The 19,472-nt window shown below is 40.2% G+C and overlaps 1 protein-coding gene across 1 annotated transcript in view; it reads right to left on the bottom strand.

Moving 5' to 3' along the window:
- Positions 1-18,196, bottom strand: part of mcf2l2 (MCF.2 cell line derived transforming sequence-like 2) — a 144,770-nt gene extending 126,574 nt beyond the window's left edge. The window contains exons 1-4 of the mRNA XM_069897099.1: positions 18,097-18,196; positions 9,690-9,804; positions 4,373-4,463; positions 555-674 (exon numbers count right to left, since the gene is read on the bottom strand). Of these exons, the coding sequence (XP_069753200.1) occupies positions 555-674; positions 4,373-4,463; positions 9,690-9,804; positions 18,097-18,172 (402 nt within the window). The 5' untranslated portion in view covers positions 18,173-18,196. The remainder of the gene's footprint in view (positions 1-554; positions 675-4,372; positions 4,464-9,689; positions 9,805-18,096) is intronic.
- Between the last annotated feature and the right edge of the window lie 1,276 nt (positions 18,197-19,472).

Here is a 19,472-nt window from a genome sequence, read left to right as displayed (position 1 = left end):
AATGTAATAATTTTTAATAATTTCTAACATTACACAACTGTTTTGCCTTGAGTAAACCCATATACAATATCGCCACCTTTAGCTTAATTGTGTAAGTGTTTATTATATAAATACATCTAAACGTGTTCATTGTCTTTTTTTTCCTTTTGATGGTTTATAAATATTTATCACTGGCTTGCATCCAGCATTCCAAAAGATTTTAAAAGTGACTTAAGTTTGAGTAACAGGTTTTCAATAGACTTCAATTTAAAAAATCTGTGAATCCTCAATTTTCATACTTGGCATTGTTCCCCTTGACACGCAATCATTCGTCAAACGTTGAAGAAGGAAACTATAACGTCACATCAAAATTTGCCTTTCAAAGAAGTTAGATAAGTGAACAAGGGAAAGGAACTAAAGACAAATAAATGCAGACAAGGTTAGGGCACAAAGTTTGTGAAGAATAACCTCAGACATTTCTGTGCTATGTAGTTGTAAGGCTATTCAAAACCTCCTCTTATCGCAAGAGTCACGCGTGTGAGTTTATAAGAATCCAAAATAGAAGCTATGCTTACCGGTACCTTCATTTTAAAGTCATCTCGTTGAAGCTTGATGCCAATATCAGCAATGGTTCGCTGGATGAACCGGGAAGGTCGCAACACAAACACAAGCTGCAGATTCCCTGGAAATGCTCCCTATAAATGAATAAGAAAGAGAGTGACTCGAGCAGCGTCCCCGTGAATCGTAAATGTCAGACTAAAGAAATGACCTGCATTTGCTGATGAAATCAACACAACAGGACCCATTTAATTTTTGAGATGTAGCGGAGAAACAGGCCATTCAAGCCCATGCCGCCCAAATACACCCATGTGACCTATTAATTCACTAAACTTATACGTCGTTGGAATGTGAGAGGAAATTGGAGCAACTGGAGGAACTCCATGCAGACATGGGAATTTAAACTCCTTACAGACAGCGCCGGATTTGAAACATTGTCGCTGGCTCTGTAATAGTGATGTGCGAGCTGCTACACTAAGTGTAGTGAAGGGACTAGCGCAGATCTCTTCATTGCAAGTCCTAGTGCTAACAAATAGTGATCTACTTACCGCAAGCACTAATTCTCACAAAACCCAGGATTCTTGCCAACAGAATGAAGAGCTTGCAATTATATTATAAAGAGGTGTAAAAGCCAATCTATTGGCATCCAAATGCAAGTTAGGACAGTAGAAACATGACAGGAAGGGAGCAATAGTAGGGAAGAAAAGGAGAGGAAGGGGTTGGGGATCAGTGGCATTACTTTGAGACAGATGAGCAAGGTGGCCAATGTGAAATTTTTTAAAAATGTAAAAAAAACACAGTGTTTACAGTGGTAGGTCCCGGGAAAAGACTACCAGGGGTGCTGCTGGAAGCAGATACAATAGTAAAATTTAAGGGACTTTTAGATAGACATAAATATGCAGGGAATGTAAGCATATAGATGATATGCAGACAGAATTTGGCATCATGTTTGGTGTAGACATCGCTGGCTGAAGGGCTTTTACCTTTGTTGCACTGTCATTATGTTCGATGTAGTCTGCAACTTACAAGACTGATTTGGATTTGTTTTACTGAGGAAAAGGTTAAGGGGGTCATGAAAATACATAGAAGAATAAATCAGAGCATAGAAAAACTGAAGAGGATTTACCAACGTTTTTACGCTGCCATTAAAGGGCAGCATGGTTTGCGCAACCCTGTAATGGGGCAACGAGTGGGGTTCAAATCTGACGCTGTCTACAAGGAATTTGTATGTTTTTCCCCATGTTGTGTGGGTTTCTTCTGGCTAATCTGGTTTCCTCCTTCCATAACGTACTGTGGGTATAAGTCAATTGGGTATAATTGGCCCAAAAGGGTCTGTTACTGTGCTGCATGTTGAAATTTTTGCAGTGGGCCACATCAAGAACCTGCTGAATCGCTGGCTGGAGGTGGGGTGGGGATACATCTATGAGTTTGGATACGCTTTCACTGTATATGTTAGGTTCTGGCTCATCATTGAGAAAAAGCACAGAAATGATCAGAGTTGGAAAGCAAGAGAGACTGAAAATCTTCCCTCTACTCACAGTGGTGTCTCACAAAGACTTCAGTACTGAGGAATAGAGCATGAAAAATGTTTACACGGGGTGTCCATGGCACACCAGCTACATGACTGAGCAGGATCTTGGTGCAAAGGCAAGGAGGACACACACACACACACACACACACACACACACACACACACACACACACACACACACACACACACACACACACACACACACACACACACACACACACACACACACACACACACAACTAGCACCACAACAGGAAATTGAATTTCCAAATCTGAAAACAGCTCAACTTTCTTTTCCTTCAAGTTTTTCAAAATCTTTAGAACATAGAAGAAGACAGCACATTACAGCCCCTTCGGCTCTCGATGTTGGGCCAACCCATATTTTTCTTTTAGAAAAAGTACTAAACCCTCTCTACCCCGTAACCCTCCATATTGTTTTCATTCACTATCTAAGAGCCTCTTAAATGCCCTCAATGTTTCAGCCTCTACCACCATCCCTGACATTCCAGGCACCCATAACTATGTAAAAAAAAATCCCCCTGATGTCTCCCCTAAATTTCCCTCCCTTAACTTTGTACATATGCCCTCTGGTGTTGCTATTCCTGCAGGTGCTGGCTCTCCACCCTATCTATGCCTCACATAATCTTGTAGATTTCTATGAAGTCTCCTCTCATCCTTCTACGCTCCAAAGGGAAAAGTCTCAGTTCTACTAATCTTGCCTCATAAGACTTGTTTTCCAATCCAGGCAAAATCCTGGTACATCTCCTCTGCATCCTCTCCATAGCTTTCACATCCTTCCTGTAATGAGATGACGAGAACTGAACACAATACTCTCTGTGGTCTTACCAGAGATTTGTAGAGTTGCAACATTACCTCTCTACTCCTGAATTCAATCGCCCTATTAATGAAGTCCAGCATCCCATAGACCTTCTTAACTATCCTATCAACATGTGTGGCAACCTTGAGGAATGCTTGGATTTGAACCTCCGTTTATCCACTCTTAAGTACCCGACCATTAACCAATAAAAATCAACTATAATTATGATCAACATAATTAATTACATATTTACATGTTAGATAGGAAGAATAATTGTTTAACTGCATGAATGTGAACTAAAATCAGAGAAGCATGCAGCATTATTTTCTTTACCAACATCAACCCGTTGGTCTCAAAGGTCACAAGTTAATGTTTTTTTAAACAAAAAACATATGTAAAATGGTGCAGCATAGCACAGGAACAGGCCCTCGGCCCAGATGTCCGCACTGAACATGATATGCAAACCAAACTCAAAGTTGGCTTAGATATCCCTCTATCCTTTTCATATTCATTTGTCCTTCTAGAAGCCTTTTAATGCTAATTGTATTTGTTTCTACCTATCCAGACACTCATCATTTTGTGTAAAAACATTTGGCCCACACAACCCCCTTAACCCCTTCACACTCCCCGCTTTAAACACATTCCCTCTAGTTTAAGGCAATTTACCCTGGAGAAACCATTTTGATTGTCTACCTATCAATGGCTTTCAATTTTATAAGTTTCTATCAGGTCTTCCCTCAGCCTCTGATGCTCAAGAGAAAACAACCCAAGATTGTCCAAAGTTTCCCCATTGTACTGACAATAACCACACCAGCAGTGCGAGTATAAGACAGCTTTAATAAACTAATATGTGCACGAAGAGGTCTTGTCTCTCTGCAAGACGAACCCAGAAGGCTAAACTGTAGCTCTGGACTACTTTATCGACAAGGTCACCAGGATGACCCCTGGTGACCTAGTGGTGTAATTACATATCACCACATCCATTGCTCTGACACTTTAAACCAGACAACCTCTTTGGTACTCTTTCTGAAGCCTCCACATTTTTCTTGTAAAGGGGTGACCAGAATTGCGAGTACAATCTAACCAAAGTGTTATAAAGCATAAAAGCACAGAATTGCGAGTACAATCTAGCCAAAGTTTTATAAAGCATAAAAGCAGTTTTCATTAATAAATATTTGCTGCCAAGATACAGTTTACATTCGCATTTCATTGTTATTTGAATTATCAATTCAGCAAAATTTACAAAGGATTCATGTATAGCCACTTAATTATATTCTTAAAATGTCATGCTAGTTTGTTGATAAATAAATAGGATTATGACTTTGGATATCTTTTATCATTCTGTAGTGTGCCTGAACTGTTTTAGTTCTGAGCATTGAACAAAATAAAAGTTTTTTTTAAAATGAAGAATTGCTTCATGATGCAAGAAAGTAAACAATTCGAATAAATCCAATGTTAGAAATAAAATAATTGAAAATTCTACTCACAGCTATACGCATTAAAGATGCCTTGACTGAACTCCATTTGTCTTTTCTTCTGTCTATAATTATGATAAATCCAATGCTGGCAGCATCCAGACTACAAAAAAACAGACACATATCAATCAACACAGATGTTCAAAAATGTAGGAAACATAATTTTCCAAAACTCTTTAAAATGATCTGAATTACTTTAAAATAATGAATATTGAATAAAATATTAACAGATAACACAAAATGGGAGATAATAGAAATTAAGATCTATCCAAATAAAGAATTTTTATACTCTCATTCCATTGTTTTTTGTTGTCTTCTTTAGTATTCCCTAAAAGCTGCTCTGAAGAATTCGAGGGGGTAAATTTAACCTTGGACAATGATACAAACTACTGTGCAACAATGGCTGTGTGGCAGGTCATCAGAAAAAAATGAGATTTAGCAGTTTTTAATCTGGATACTCATAAGGCTTCAAGGGCCATTGGCTGCACGAAACAATGATAATTCACCACAATCTGTGGTCTCATGACCCAGAATGTACATATCTAGCATGACCATCTGGTCAAGGCCAACCTTGGTTCAAGGACAAATGTCGAAAGGAATGCCACTGGTTACCATCAGACATATTTAAATCTGAGGTGCCATCATGGCAAAGCAACAAACATTGGACAAATAGGCTAAAAAGAGAAAGCAGCATAGAATTGATGGTAATAAGTAATCTCCTAACCATTGGGAGTGTGGAACAGTTTCACAGCTCCAGCATCATTCCCGATTTCTAGAGGTGTTTGCGTGCAATTTGCATGTTCTCCTTGGGACTGCATTGTTTCCTCCCATATCCCAAATCCATATGGATTGGTAGACTAATTGACCATTGTAAATTGTTGACAGTGTGTAGGTGAGTGAATGGGATTGAGTGGAAAATAAAAATAGGATTAGAGTATTTGGGTGTTTCTTGTCAAACGTGAAATGATAGATTTGTTTCCGCACCATGTGACTCCTTGACAAGAATTCTATAGTCTCGCACTGAACATGTTCCCTGAGCAGTTCTCTAATTCTAGTAGATGATTACATTATTTTTGTCTTTTCTCAAAGTATACTTCCTGAATTGTTGAAATTTCACGCAGATCATGATTTTATGAAAATAATTTCTACAAATTTCGAAACACATTCTAATATAAATTGTAATTAACTTCAGATGCAGAATGAATTGGTTTTATTGTATAAAGTAAGACCACAATAAAAACATTTTTCTCTTAACTCCCATGATTACACAGTGGATTTTATCAATCCCTTTTGCTTCCTATTCTTCTCCCTGACCTCGACAAGATGGTTAATTATCTGTCAGTTTATATTTCTGAGGAAAAATCTTATACTAAAATGTTGACTGGGTTTCCTGCAGGTACTCCAGTTTCCTCCAATGTACAGGGTTTTTTTTAGGTTAATTGGTATACTTGGGCGGCACAGGCTCGTGACCAGAGGACCTGTTAGTGTGCTCTAACTCTAAATATTTTTTAAAATTCTATCCAGCAAGGACACACATTCTCAGCACTTCTGAAAACACAGACAATTAAATTCCATGAGCAAGCAACATCTATTCATTTCGCAATTATCAGTCTAATTTCTAAATCCCATTCCTGGACATTGGACTGTCTGAACTTATGAATGTTGGCCTCTACATCAATGTTGATAAGTTAAAATCATGTTAACCTCCACCCTGCCTGTATTGGCCAGCTTGAGCATCCACTTCCATGTCACTTCCCCTTTCAATTCCCACAGTATCACAGGTCTTCAGCCCTCTTATGGCCACAGCGAGACCAAACACAAACTTGAACACCTACAGCCTGATACTCCGAACATTGAATGTTCAGATTTCAGGTAATCCTTGTGTTCTGGTTCCACTCCAAACTGTCCGCCCAGGTGTTCTTTCCCTTCGTTCAGCTTTTGCATCCACTCCCCCACCCACCCCATCACAGTTGTCCTCGACCACCGTCTGACCATCACCCACATACCTATATGCATTCTTTTTTTATTTCTTCTTCCGTCCCTGGTTCACTCTGCTTATCCCCTCCCTTGGATGATCCCATCATCCTTCCCTAATGTAACTCTATCACCTTCTGGCCTCTAACTCTACACTCCCCCTCCCAGCTCCACCCACCCCCACCCAGCACCATCACCCCCTCGTCTGGTTCCACATCACCTAACAGCCTCTGTGTCAGCTCTCTCCTCCCCTATCTGGCTCCATCTGCTCTTATCATCACCTACCCGCTTGAGATTCATTCCTCCCTCTCACTTCTGTTTATTGGCTATCTTCCCTTTAGACCCTCGGACCTGATACAGGGACTCAAACAGAAATGTCGACCATTCCTTTGTTCCACAGATGCTACTTGATCTGCCTCCCATGGGTTTTCTCTCCATACCAAGTCCTTTCCCTACATTTCACCTCACCCTCAATCCACACTCTCTTCCATTTTATGAGGTGAGATGCAGAAGTGTAATTCTTTTAATTCCCCCCCCCCCCCACCATCTTCAATTGCAGGATGTGGGAAATCTGGGACAGCACAAAGGTCCCTGCCAGAGGTGGATCCAGCTGCAGCTCCTAACAGACCATTTTAGAGGACTGGAGATGGATGAACATTGGATCATTTGGGAGGCAGAGGGGTGATAGACAAAAGCTATAAGGAGACAATCACACTCAAGTGGCAAGAGGCAGGTAATTTGGTAACTGTTTGGAAAAGGAAGGGGAATTGGCAGTCAGCACAGAGCATCCTTATGGATGTTCCCCTCACCAATATGTACGCTATTTTTGATACTGAGGTGGGGGTGGAGGATCAATCTTCCAGGAATGTCATCTTGATCATGACTCTGGCAGAGTGTCTGGCCCTTTGGCTCAGAAGGGAATGGGGGAAGAAGAAGAAAGCTGTAGTGATGGAGGATTCAATACGGGAACATATCCACATTTAATGGATAAGATTGAGACTCCCAGATTATATGTTGCCTCCCGGGTGCCAGGGTCAAAGATGTCTCGGATTGAGTCCATAGCATTCTCAAAAAGGAGGGTGGCAGTCAGATATTCTGATCAATGTTGGTACTGATGAAATAGATAGAAAAAGGGACGAGTTCGTCAAGAGGGGATATTTTGTAGGAAGGAAGCTAAAATGCAGGATCTCAAGGATATTAATCTCTGGTTTGCTGCCTATTCCAGGTGCCAGTGAGGACAGAATAGAAAGTTATGTCAGATGAATGCATGGCTGAACAGTCGGTGCATGACTCAGGGGTTCAGATTATTTGATCATTGGGATCTCTTCTGGAAGGTATGACCTGAACAAAAAGGACAGAAGGGGAACCAATATTCTGTGGACAGGCTTGCCAAAGCAGTTGGAGAGGGATTAAACTAGTTTGGCAGGGGATGGGAACCACAATGAGATGGCATTGAATAGGGCAGAAGATGCACAAGGGGATGCACTGTGAAGCGAGATTGTGTTGGAAGGGTAGACAAAATTGTAAGTGTATGATTAAGGATTTAACTTGGTGTACCTTGAAAACAAAATTGAAAGGAGAGATGAATAGAGTAAATATGGCATAGGTGTTTCCCATGGTGGGGGAGCCAAGGACAAGAGGGCACAACTTCAGGACTGAAAGGCACCCATTTAGAAGTGAGATGTGGAGAAATTTCATTAGCCAGAGAGTGGTGAATCTCTGGAATTTGCTCTGTTTGGCAGCTTGAAGGCCAAGTCTTTGGTGTATTTAAGGCAGATATTGATAGTCAGGGTATCAAGGGTTATGGGGAGAAGGCAGGGGTGTGGGGCTGAGTGGGAGCATGGATCAGCTGATGTTAGAATGGTAGTGCAAATTTGATGGGCCAAGTGGCTCCTTTATCTTATGGTTTCATGTCCACCACCAGTCATTTGTCCACATTTAATTTATGCTTCCCAAGAACAACTAGGCAATGGAGGACAATGAAGAAAACATTTGTGAAAGCAGCACCCAGTAACTAAAGTTCCCATTCTCAGCTACACTGACTCAGAAAAGTGAACCGTTAACAGCACGGAAACAGGCCATGTCGGCCCTTCAAGTCCGTACCGGTTCACTTGAACAACTCCACTAGCTCCTCCGCAAACTCCTGAGGAAGTAGAGGCTTTCTTCATGATGCCATTGGTGTGTTGGTTCCAGGAACAATCCTCTTTTTTCTATAAGTATCTTTTCTTGAGTACAGTTTTTTTTTGCACTACCAATAACTAGAAATTTTGCCTGGCCTGCAGGGAAATGAATCTTAGGGTTGTTTGTGATGTCCTATATGTGTTCTGACAATAAATCTGAACTTTGAATTTGGAAAGGGCTTCACAAGGTACAGCTGGAGATGAGGAGCAGGATCATGGGAGAAGAGAAACAAGGTGGGGGTGGGAGGGGGGAAGATGGACAAGGCTTTCGCTGGGCTCTTCACAAGAAGCCAGCCCGAGGGTGATAGCAGTTATCTATCTACACTAACAATCTCACAACCGAACCTTCCTTCCTACATTGACCATCACACCATTCTCTTGGGTATTTTTCAATCCTGACCATGTACCATAAGCATAATATAAATGATTTTGGAGGCACAGATGCTGGTGTCTGGAACAAAAATAAACACTGGAAATAGAGAGAGTGCAGAGAAGGTTCACGAGAATGTTGACAGGATTTCAGGGTCTGAGTTACAGGGAAAGGTTGTGCAGACTTTTTTCTCTGGAGCGTAGAAGATTGAGAGGGGACTTGATAGAGGTGTTTAAGATTTTAAAAGGGACAGACAGAGTAAATGTGGATAGGCTTTTTCAATTAAGAAAGGGGGAGATTCAAACTAGAGGACATGGTTTAAGATTGAAGGGGGAAAATTATGGGAACATGAGGGGAAATTTCTTTACGCAGAGGGTGGTGGGGATGTGGAATGAGCTTCTGGCAGACGTGGTCAAGGCGGGATCATTGGTTACATTTAAGGAAAGACTGGATCGTTACATGGATAGGAGGGGACTAGAGGGGTATGGACCGGGTGCTGGTCAGTGGGACTAGGAGGGTGGGGATTTGCTACGGCATGGACTAGTAGGGCCGAACTGGCCTGTTCTGTGCTGTAAGTGGTTATATGGTTATAAGTCAATGGGTTGCATAGTATCTCAAAATGCTCAGGGATAGTCAGTGTTTCAGGACAAGACTCTGCAGCAGTACATTGATTTCCTCCTGTTGTTTGTTTTATGATGCACATGATCCAAGGCATCATTTAAAAATGTATGAATTATAAGCTATTATTTAAAGTGGTGTAAATTGCATGATATTAAATGATTATATTATTTGCAGCATAGCTCACCTTGGAATGCTGGTCAAATATGTTACAACATTCAAAAATTCATCATCAGAAAGGTCCCCAAAGCCAGTGTGTTCTGGAAAAGTGATGATTGGTGCCCCATCTCTGCTTCGCCCCCCTGTGTTAAAAATATTTGCATTAGGAAGTATATGACAGAATAAAATCTGCAACAATTGACAGTCATAACATAGCATATAATAGCAAACGGCTATTATAATTCTCCAAATGATTCACTAGTCAATGCCTGCCACAGTGCTGATCCACACTGAGCACAAAATCATGTTCAGCCCACATTCTACCACATATTAGTTCATCTCAGCTGGAACTTCTGTAAGCCTCTCCCAGTTGGACGTCCTGCCTCAGTTAGGACATCCAGGGAGCTGCTGCCCATACTAGCAAAGTACTGAATTGCTTATTGTCAGTCAGTAAAATGCTTCATTTTACATACTATCCAGGCAAGTCTAGTTGTGCACAGGTCGTGTAATAGAAACAAATAAACAAAGCACAGTGTCAGACTGGGTGTCACAATAAGTCAAGTTGCGCAGGATATGGAGATAAGTTCAAAAACATAATGCTGTGTAATGAAAAAGTATAACTAAAAACAGTGCAAGGAGATCATCTTTTGCCGGTGAGAGAACCAAAAAGACAGAAAATAGCAAGGGAGTACTGAAAATTTCAGACACAGTAGGAAAATTAATACTTTTTCCATAGAAGGCAAGGGTGTGTTTGTGTGATTTGCAAGAAATTTGTTTACTTTAATAGCCTATCTATAGTTTTACACAGCAGTTAGAGCAACGTTGTTACAATGCCAGTGATCGAGACTGGGGTTTGAATCCTGTGCTGTCTGTATGTATGTTCTCCCCTTGTCTGCATGGGTTTCCTCCGAGTGCTCCAGTTTCCTCCCACTGTTCAAAATATGCCAGGGTTGTAGGTCAATTGTGTGTAGTTGGGCAGCACTGGCTCATGGGCCGAAAGGGCCTGTTACCGTGCTATATGTCTAAAACAAAGGTGAACACTTGGGCCATGAACTGTATTCACTGAGAGTTGTGGAAGAATGTTGGACCAGCAGATGTAGAAATGCCTACTGTAATATGTGAGCACCTCAATAAACAGGGATTTTCTGGTCTTAAAACTTATTTTTTCTTGCAGTGTAAGTGGTGGAAAACTTCTGGGCTTAATATTGTTTGCCCTGTGACTCCTTATATTTTTCTGTACGTGACCCACAACTAAAAATGTCTGGCCACCCCTACTTAACAGTCACTGTCTGTGGACGCACATCCAAAATTCCCATAGCCTCTGCAGACACATAGACTAGACCAAACCATCAGCCACTCAAGCTCCAGATCCAAATCTCTGACATGATCAGGAAGCCATCAACGCCCATGGCCCCTTGAGACTATCTCCCACCCTCAGCACCCTTTTGCATCTCAATTCTGATAACTGGTACCCCTTCAGCCAATCTCGAGCTAGTCTTCAGCAGTCCACAGCCTGGTGGGAATTCTTTAACTCCAAGTCACCAGCAACCCACCACCTGTGTGTACTTCAGCCTCAGAGCCCCTCATTGGTCCACCGCCATGAACACCATCCCATAGGATTGTCTCTTCTGCTTCTCAAACATGGGGTGTTTTCCCCTTTTTCTTGAGCCCTGCACCAGTTCTCTGCTTCCCAAGAGTCTGAAACCCCTCGAATTCACTGCCAGCACAGTTGCTGCCATCTTGGGCCCAGCCCCCACGATCGCACGATTTTAAAATAAAACATAATTGGCTCCTTTAACAGGCAGCAGTAGGACTCGGTGATAGAATCCTTTGGAGGAATGCTATGTCTCCGCTCTCTTCTCGCCCTGGGTCCACACCAGAGGTTGCAATGGGGTTGCTGCAGCTCTGGCAGCACCTCCATTTTTTTTAAGCAGAGAGTAAAGTAGAATTAAAGAGGGACAAAGTGAAAACACCAAGTGCTGGTGGAACTCAGCAGGTCTCACTTAGGAGGTAAGGATATTTCAAGCCTGAGCTCTTTTGAAGGTAAGGGCAAGGCAACCTATAATGTTTGTGGCTGTACCCTGATAGAATAATTCAAAAACTGGGCAAGGGGCAACATAGCAAATTATAAACTTGAAGGTACAATGTCATTGTTCTTCTACAATTAAAAGATATTGCCCCAGTCTTTGCATGATGTGGACAATAGATCAAGCTTCAACATTTAATTCAGATATCTGTCAGTAAAGAATATTTCTAAATTTCAATTTGACGAAGTCATTCGATCTTGTGAAGAACTTTTATCTTTACTACATAAAGTTCACTGTTTGACCTGCAGAGTTTCTCCAGCATTGTGTTTTTACTTCAATAATGGTGTCTGCAGACTTTGGTGTTTTACTAATGGTTATTCTGACCCCAGTTCCCTTGTTACATCAGTTTCCAACACAAGAAACAAATGATCACATCTGGAAAATGAGAATGTGGAACTCCTCTTCACACAACATCCTAGATATGAATTTCTGCTGCAGGCATTTAGAATTTTGTGTTCATCAGCAAAAGATGGCAACATATCTACAGAATTCCTGCATCCAACTGTTGAATGACAACTGTGGCTGGATGAGTACATTGTGGGCAGGGATGGGATTGGACATAAATGTGAAATGTGATACCTTTTAGTTGAAAAGTCTGATGCCTTGCACATGAGCAATGGTCATTTGTAAAGACGTCATCAAAGGGAAACCAGTGCAGTGCACGTGGACTACTGTCCAAGTAAAAGTGTAAGAGGTATTGCTGCATGGGTCCTGAAGAGTGGCATGGTTGTATGTTCTCCCCGTGTCTGTGTTGGTTTCCTCTGGGTGCTCTGGTTTTCTCCTACTGTTCAAAAAAGGTCAACCAGGCTTAGGTTAATTGGGAGGCATGGGTTCATGGGCCAAAAAGGCCCGTTACCATGCTGTATGACTAAATTTAAATTTAAGCCTGCTCTGCCATTCAGCAAAATCTTGCACCTCAACTGTATTTCTTCATTCCATCACGATATTCTTTGATTTTTTTCAGGACACATTTCTATCAATGATTAAATATCCACAAAATTCTGATGTTGAGACTTCATAAGATTAATAAACTAAATGCAAGGATAAATGACAAAAAAGATAAATAGGATTGAAGATATTACTGCAATTGCAGTGATGCAGTTGAGAGAAGGGCAGAACTATCAGCTCATTGTTCCAGCACATTGAATTTTCCAATGTGACCAAGGGGGATGCAAAAGAGGAAGGGGAGTCACACTGCAGAATAGGGAAAAGAGCAGGACTTAGAGATGACATCCTGGCAGGATTGTCCAGCAAGCCTTTTGGATGGAATTTGGGAATAATTGAGGGAAATCACTTTGCTTGGATTATCCTATAGACCTCTCAATATGAGAGGATCAGATATGCAAGCAAATTGCAGAAAGTTGCAAGAGCAATATTGACTGGGATTGCTTGGTGCTAGGGTCTTAGATGGGGCTAAGTTAGTTAGGGGATATATGGAAACTCTATGTAAATAGTCTATCAGATATATGGCAGTACTCAACCTTGGATTTGGAAATGAAACTGAATGGAAGTGTAAGTGTCAGTAGGGGAACACTTTGGCATCAGTGGCCATATATCAAGGCATTTCATGGAAAAGTTTGATCTTCAAGATAAGGTGCTAAAACTGGGATAATACTGATTTCGGTGGCATAAGAGAGGACCTGATGAAATTAGATTGGGAGAAGATGTTTCTGGGTAAAGTGACATCCAACAGGTGATGCTCTTAAAAGCAGGTTGGTTAGAGTTTAGGGCTAGCATGCTCTGGGGAGGATGAAAGGAAAAAATGGCTTGAATACAAACAACACTGATAGTTTAATCAAGAAAATAGGAAAACACATAACAGGGAATGGTAACTAGCATTGAGTGAATCCCTTGAATAATAGACAGTGTGTAGAAGATAATTTAAAGAAAGTAGCAGGGCAATAAATACCTATGATAAACTTGTTTTTCTCTTCTATTTGAGTACATATTTTATAATATACACATGCGCACACGCACGCACACGCATTTTCAGTTTTGTTCCCTTTACATTGTTTTATATTCCTTATAAAAAAATTAAAAAGATTTAAAAAATAAAAGGTTATGAAATACCCTTGGCAAGATTAAGTAAGTCTTCTTAGAAACCAAGGTTTTAGTCCATAAGTAGAGTCAGGGATGTGTAAGAGGTCCTAAATGCATAATGCTTATCTGTAATCACAAAGGAGAAAAAGGGAGGTGGAATATAGTGAATTGAGCGGGGGGGGGGGGGGGGGGGGGGGTTACATTGTTACAATACAGAAGGATGGATGAATCCCCAGATCTAGATGAGATCTATTCCAGTACACTACAGTATGCAAGGGAAGAGATTGTTAGAGCTCTGTCAGATGCTTTTTCATCTTCGTTAGCCACAGGGGAGGCGAGAGAGTAACTCATAATGCTCCTTTATTTAAGAAGAGCAGCAGGGAAAAGCTAGGTAGCTACTGGACAGTGAGCCACATATTGATGGTAGGGAAATTACTGGAGAAAATTCTAATGGATAGGATTGATTTACATTGGACAGATAGAGCCTGGTCAGGGATAGTCAGCAACAAACTGTCTTACTAATTTAATTTTTTTTTGAGGAGGTGATTTAGAAAGGTTGATGAAGGCAGAGTAGATGTTGTCTACATGAGTTTTAGTAAAAAAAAATTTGATAAGATTCTGCTTGGTAGGCTGGTCCAGAAGGTCAAGGCATAAAGGGTCCAAGATCCAAAAATTAGCTTTGAGATAGGAAACAGAGGTAGAGGGATGCTCACCTAACTTGGTCTGTAAACAGTGCTGCACCCCAGGGATCAGTATGGGGACCCTTGTGATTTGTGAAATACATTGATGACCTGGATGTGAAGGTTTGAGACATAATTAGTAAGTTGCAGATGACATGAAAATTGGTGGTGGTGTGGATGTAACAAGGAAAGTTATCTTAAGCTACAGCAGGACATATATGATTCGGCTGGAAAGTTGGGTGGAGCTTGAGGAGATCTTAGATTTTAGATAGGAGAATTTAATCCTAATAAGTGCAAGGTAATGGACATTTACTGCAAACTGTAGAATCCTAAGGAATGTAGATGAATACAGAAACTTTGGACTTCAAGTCCATTGTTCCCCAAAAGTTTCCACCCAAATACGTAGGATATTGCAGAAGGAAAAGGGCAGTCCTTGCTTTCATAGGTGAAGGCATAGATATAAAAGTTGGGATGGCAGGTTGAAATTTTATAAAACCTCTGGTTAGAATGCACTTGGAGTGTTGTATTCAGTTCTGGTTGCCACCTTGCGGAAAGGACCTGGTTGTACTGGGGATGGTGCAGAGTTATTGAATATGTTCAAGGCATGAATTGACAGACATTTAATGTACAAGGGAGTTTTGAAATATGGGGAGGAAATGAAAAAGTTGATTAGCTTTCAAGCAGACTCAAGAAGTTTATTGGCCTACTCCTGTACCTAGTTCTTAGGTTTATCAATTTTTATGAAAAACTGGACAACAAATTTTTTTCCAAAGGTTTTATTCTTGACAAAAATTGGGGATTATGATAGGCAACTTCAAGCTGAACACAGATAATTTCAGATTTGCTGTATTGCATCAGAAGTTGGAGAAACATTAAATTAACTTTTATTGAATTTAGCATTATGCCATATACTCGCCACGAATGTGACAGAATATATCACAGCTGTTGCGGCATTGACGAGTCATTTCAGCTGGATTGAATCACCCTGAAAACAATAAGTGCTATTGTTAGAAGTAAAGCACAAAAGTCTACAGATATATTACCAATATTTCGGGCCTGGACCTTTTCTTAATGTATCAAATGATGAAACAAGCTACCTTGAGGAAGGGCCCAGACACAAAACATCGGTAATATATCTTTACCTCCTATAGACACTGTAAGACTGGCTGAGCTCCTCCAGCATTTCTCTGTGTTTTTTACTACATTCACAGTGTTTACAGACTTTCATGATTCACTCTGATCTTTGAACTTGTTAACAAAACCAATAGTTGCACTGAGTGAAACATGAAAGTCTACAGACACCGTGATTGTAGTAAAAACACACTGAAATGCTGGAGGAGCTCAGCCGGTCTCACAGCGTCCATAGGAGATAAGGGTATACAGAGGTGTTGGGCTTTGCTGCCCCCTATTGTCTCTCTGGGATTGTTTTCATAAATACCTGATAATATTGTGGGTCTTTTGTTCATTTAAATCTTCCAAAGAAAAATTAACTATGATCACATTCTAAACAGATGAGCTCAGTTTAATTGCAGAAGGAATGATAAGGTTAACAGTGTTTTGTGATATTTGATTCATAGAGTTAATGAGTTCTATGGCACAGAAACAGGCTCTTCGGCCCAATTTGTCAAGGTAATAAAAGTTTAATACCTTTATCCCCAGGGTAGAAATACCTGATGACATTGCTTTGGGTTTACAGTGGAATGTTTAAAGGAGGCAAGATTTTTATTATTTATTCAGATTGGTAAGTACCTGGAACATGATGCTAAAGGGGTATTGGAAGCATACACGATGGCAACATTTAAGAGGAATTTAGACAGGTGCATAGACAGGAATGGATAAATGTGGACAGAATGGATTGGACATAATAGTTGGCACAAATATCGTAGGCCATAGGGCCTGTTCCTGTGTCTATGAGACAGAGGATGGACTTTGAACAATTCACTTATACAAATGGATAAAGATCAGTGGGGTTTTTTTTTTAAAGTTGTTGTTATATGGATCCAATTGGTACTCCTAAATGAGAATATTTATCCATTAAAAAATAAATAACTGAATTGAGACACAGAGCACAATATAAAATTGAAATAAAAACAAAGAAATGTGCATTGTCATGGCAATCGGGACATAAAATAAATCTACAGAGGAAAGTGGAAAAATAAATATTACATGCAGGTACCTAGGATTCTGAGAAAACTTGGCATGTATTCGGATACTCTATTAAACTTCTACAGGGACACAGCAGAAAGTATACTGACTGGTTACATCACAGCCTGGTTTGGCAATTTAAGTGCCCAAGAATGCAGTAGCTGCAGAAGGTAACAAACATGGCCAGGTTCATCTCAGGTTCTGATCTCTATCCATTGCAGACATTACAAGAAAGCAGTAAAACTCCATAAAGGGCCCCTGTTACCTTAGTCACAACTTCTCACTTTCACCTTCAGGCACAAGGTACAGAAGCTTGAAACACCTTTAGGTTCAAAAACATTTTCTTTACAACTTCTATCAGACGCTTCAATCTACCCTTTTCACTAATCTGGGACTGTCTGTATTATTGCATGTCTCTTTTTTGCACAAGGATTACTGTACATGTTTACTATCTACCTTATGTGTTCTATCTTTTAATTTAATTCAGTTAGTGTACTATTATAGTTATCTTTATAAGTACCAGTTCACAAGTTAAAGGAACAGAAGCAGGCCATTAGGTCCATTGAGTCTGTCCTGTGACTCTACACTAAGCTGAATTATGCTCACACCTAGTTCCAATTTCCAGCCTTTTCCCCATATCCATTGATACCCTTACTAATAAGATACTCATCCATCCCCTGTTTAAAAAGTCCCAGTGATCTAGCCTTCCCTGCTTTTTGCGGCAGTGAGTTCCACAGATACGTGACCCTCTGACTAAAGTAGTTCTTCCTCCTCTCTGTTTTAATTGGATAACTTCTAAATTTAAGACTATGCCCCTCCTTGTCCTCGATTCACCTTTCAATATTCGAAATGTCTCTATGAGATCCCACCTCATTTTCCCTTTACTCCAACGAATACAACCCAAGAGCTGTGAAACACTCCCCATACTCCCCAGCCGCTGCATTCCAGGAATCGTCCTAGTAAATCTCCTCTGCACCCTCTCTAGCAACATCACATCTTTTGATTGTAGCAAGAAAGGATTTTGGGAATTTGTACATTAAAATATCACATACAGTTGCAGAAAATAATCAGAAAAATTAACAAATTATTAGACATCTATAAAAGAAAAGATTTACCAGAAAAATAGTCAAACTCTAAGGGTTAACTATAAGGTGGTAATTATAGGAACTGGTTTTCAATTCTCAGGAATTTAGTTAATTAAGGAATGATTCAATTTATACAGCTAAATTAAGTAATGGTGTAAATCATAAAATAGAAAACTGCACAAGAATCGCAACATCATAATACACACAGTGCAATCTTTGTTATATTTTGATAATGTACAAATGAATTCAACTTCCTTTTACAAGGGTTGACTATTCAGGAGAGAAAGATCATGAGATGAGCTAACTGCCTCTAGCACTATGAGACCCAAATGATATACTTTGTGTTACAGGCTGCTTCAAATACTTAAAAAAAGAAAAAAAAGCAGCTAATTACGTACCTGAAAGGATAGCAAACTGCTTATGGAGTTGTTCAATTATATCAACTGCGAGCAGGGGTCTTATTTCTTGTTGCATGATTTCATCTGCAGAGAGAATAACAGAGTAATCCAGTGGGTTAATGAAACAAGGTTACATGGCTCCAAATCTGGCATGGTTTCCCAAGATGCTGTTGATGTCACAAGATGCATTGCTCAAAGTTGTGATCTGAAAGCTATGGCACAGTCTTCAGTTCACACAACCCTTGCATTGAATGTTGTTTCAGAATTAAATTCAATAACTTTATTTTGGCCACTAATTCTTTGATGAAATCATGCAGTAATTTTAATTCACATTAAAAGCATAATCAACAGTTCTTTTTCTTAGTACCATGGTTCTCTTTGTAACGTCATATTTTTGTCCTGGATCTAGTTCCTATTTGTAGCCATTTTATTCCTGGCAGGAAAACACTTACTGAAGGCAAACATTCCAAAAAAGAATTAAAATGTGATGGCATATTTTCAAACAAATCTCTGTTCTGGCCTATATTTGTTTGAGGGGTGAGGGGTGGAGTCAGGTGGGCCAGTTGGCATGGGCCTACTCCCACGGTAGAGGGCCCTTTGCCTTGGTAAAGGATCTTGATATTGTAAAAAGGGTCAAGAGAGGATCCTTTAGCACAAAATATTAATATTTTAAAGAAGATTCATAAAAGATTAATACATATAAAATATAGATAAATAAATGCCGATAACTGAAACCAACTTATGTTCCAAATTTATATGTATCTGGTTGCGATGGCCACACACACAAATAAATGTACATCTTTTCCCACTCTGGAGGATTACGGGTTGAGTGCAGGTCAGTGGGGTTAGGTGGGAGAAAGTGTTCGGCGTGGACTAGAAGGGCCAAGTTGGCGTGTTTCATCCTGAAATTGTTATATGGTTATATAGGAATGAATGATCATGTCTGCCTTGCAATCAAGTGATAGCTCGATAGAGCCTGTCTTCCCCATCAGTTTCTTCATGTTCCTATATTCATTGTACAATGTAATTGGGTTATAAATAGATATCTGCGTTGGGCCTATGTAGCACCCACACACACTCACGGCACAACATATCTCTTTGTTACATTTCAGGAAACTTGGCTTTGACAGCAGATAAATGCAATCACTTTGAGTAGTGAGGCCTGTGAGTACAGTAAAATCTCGTTAGAACGTGGTAGTTGGGGTCCAAGATTTCATACCGCGTTACAGCTGAGTCGTGGAACAGATGCATTTATGTCAGAGTGCCCACGAATAATCAAACTCAAATATTACCAGTTTTCGAAGGATCCGCTATCTAGAACTAACAATTTCAATGAAAGAAAGCAAGCCCATTCTTTTAATATTGGGATTCTGAAT

This window comes from Narcine bancroftii, chromosome 9 (assembly GCF_036971445.1).
Source record: "Narcine bancroftii isolate sNarBan1 chromosome 9, sNarBan1.hap1, whole genome shotgun sequence".
Classification (NCBI taxonomy): Eukaryota; Metazoa; Chordata; class Chondrichthyes; order Torpediniformes; family Narcinidae; genus Narcine; species Narcine bancroftii.
The sequence above is the reverse complement of the archived record's forward strand: the minus strand, read 5'-3'. Positions and strand labels throughout refer to the sequence as shown.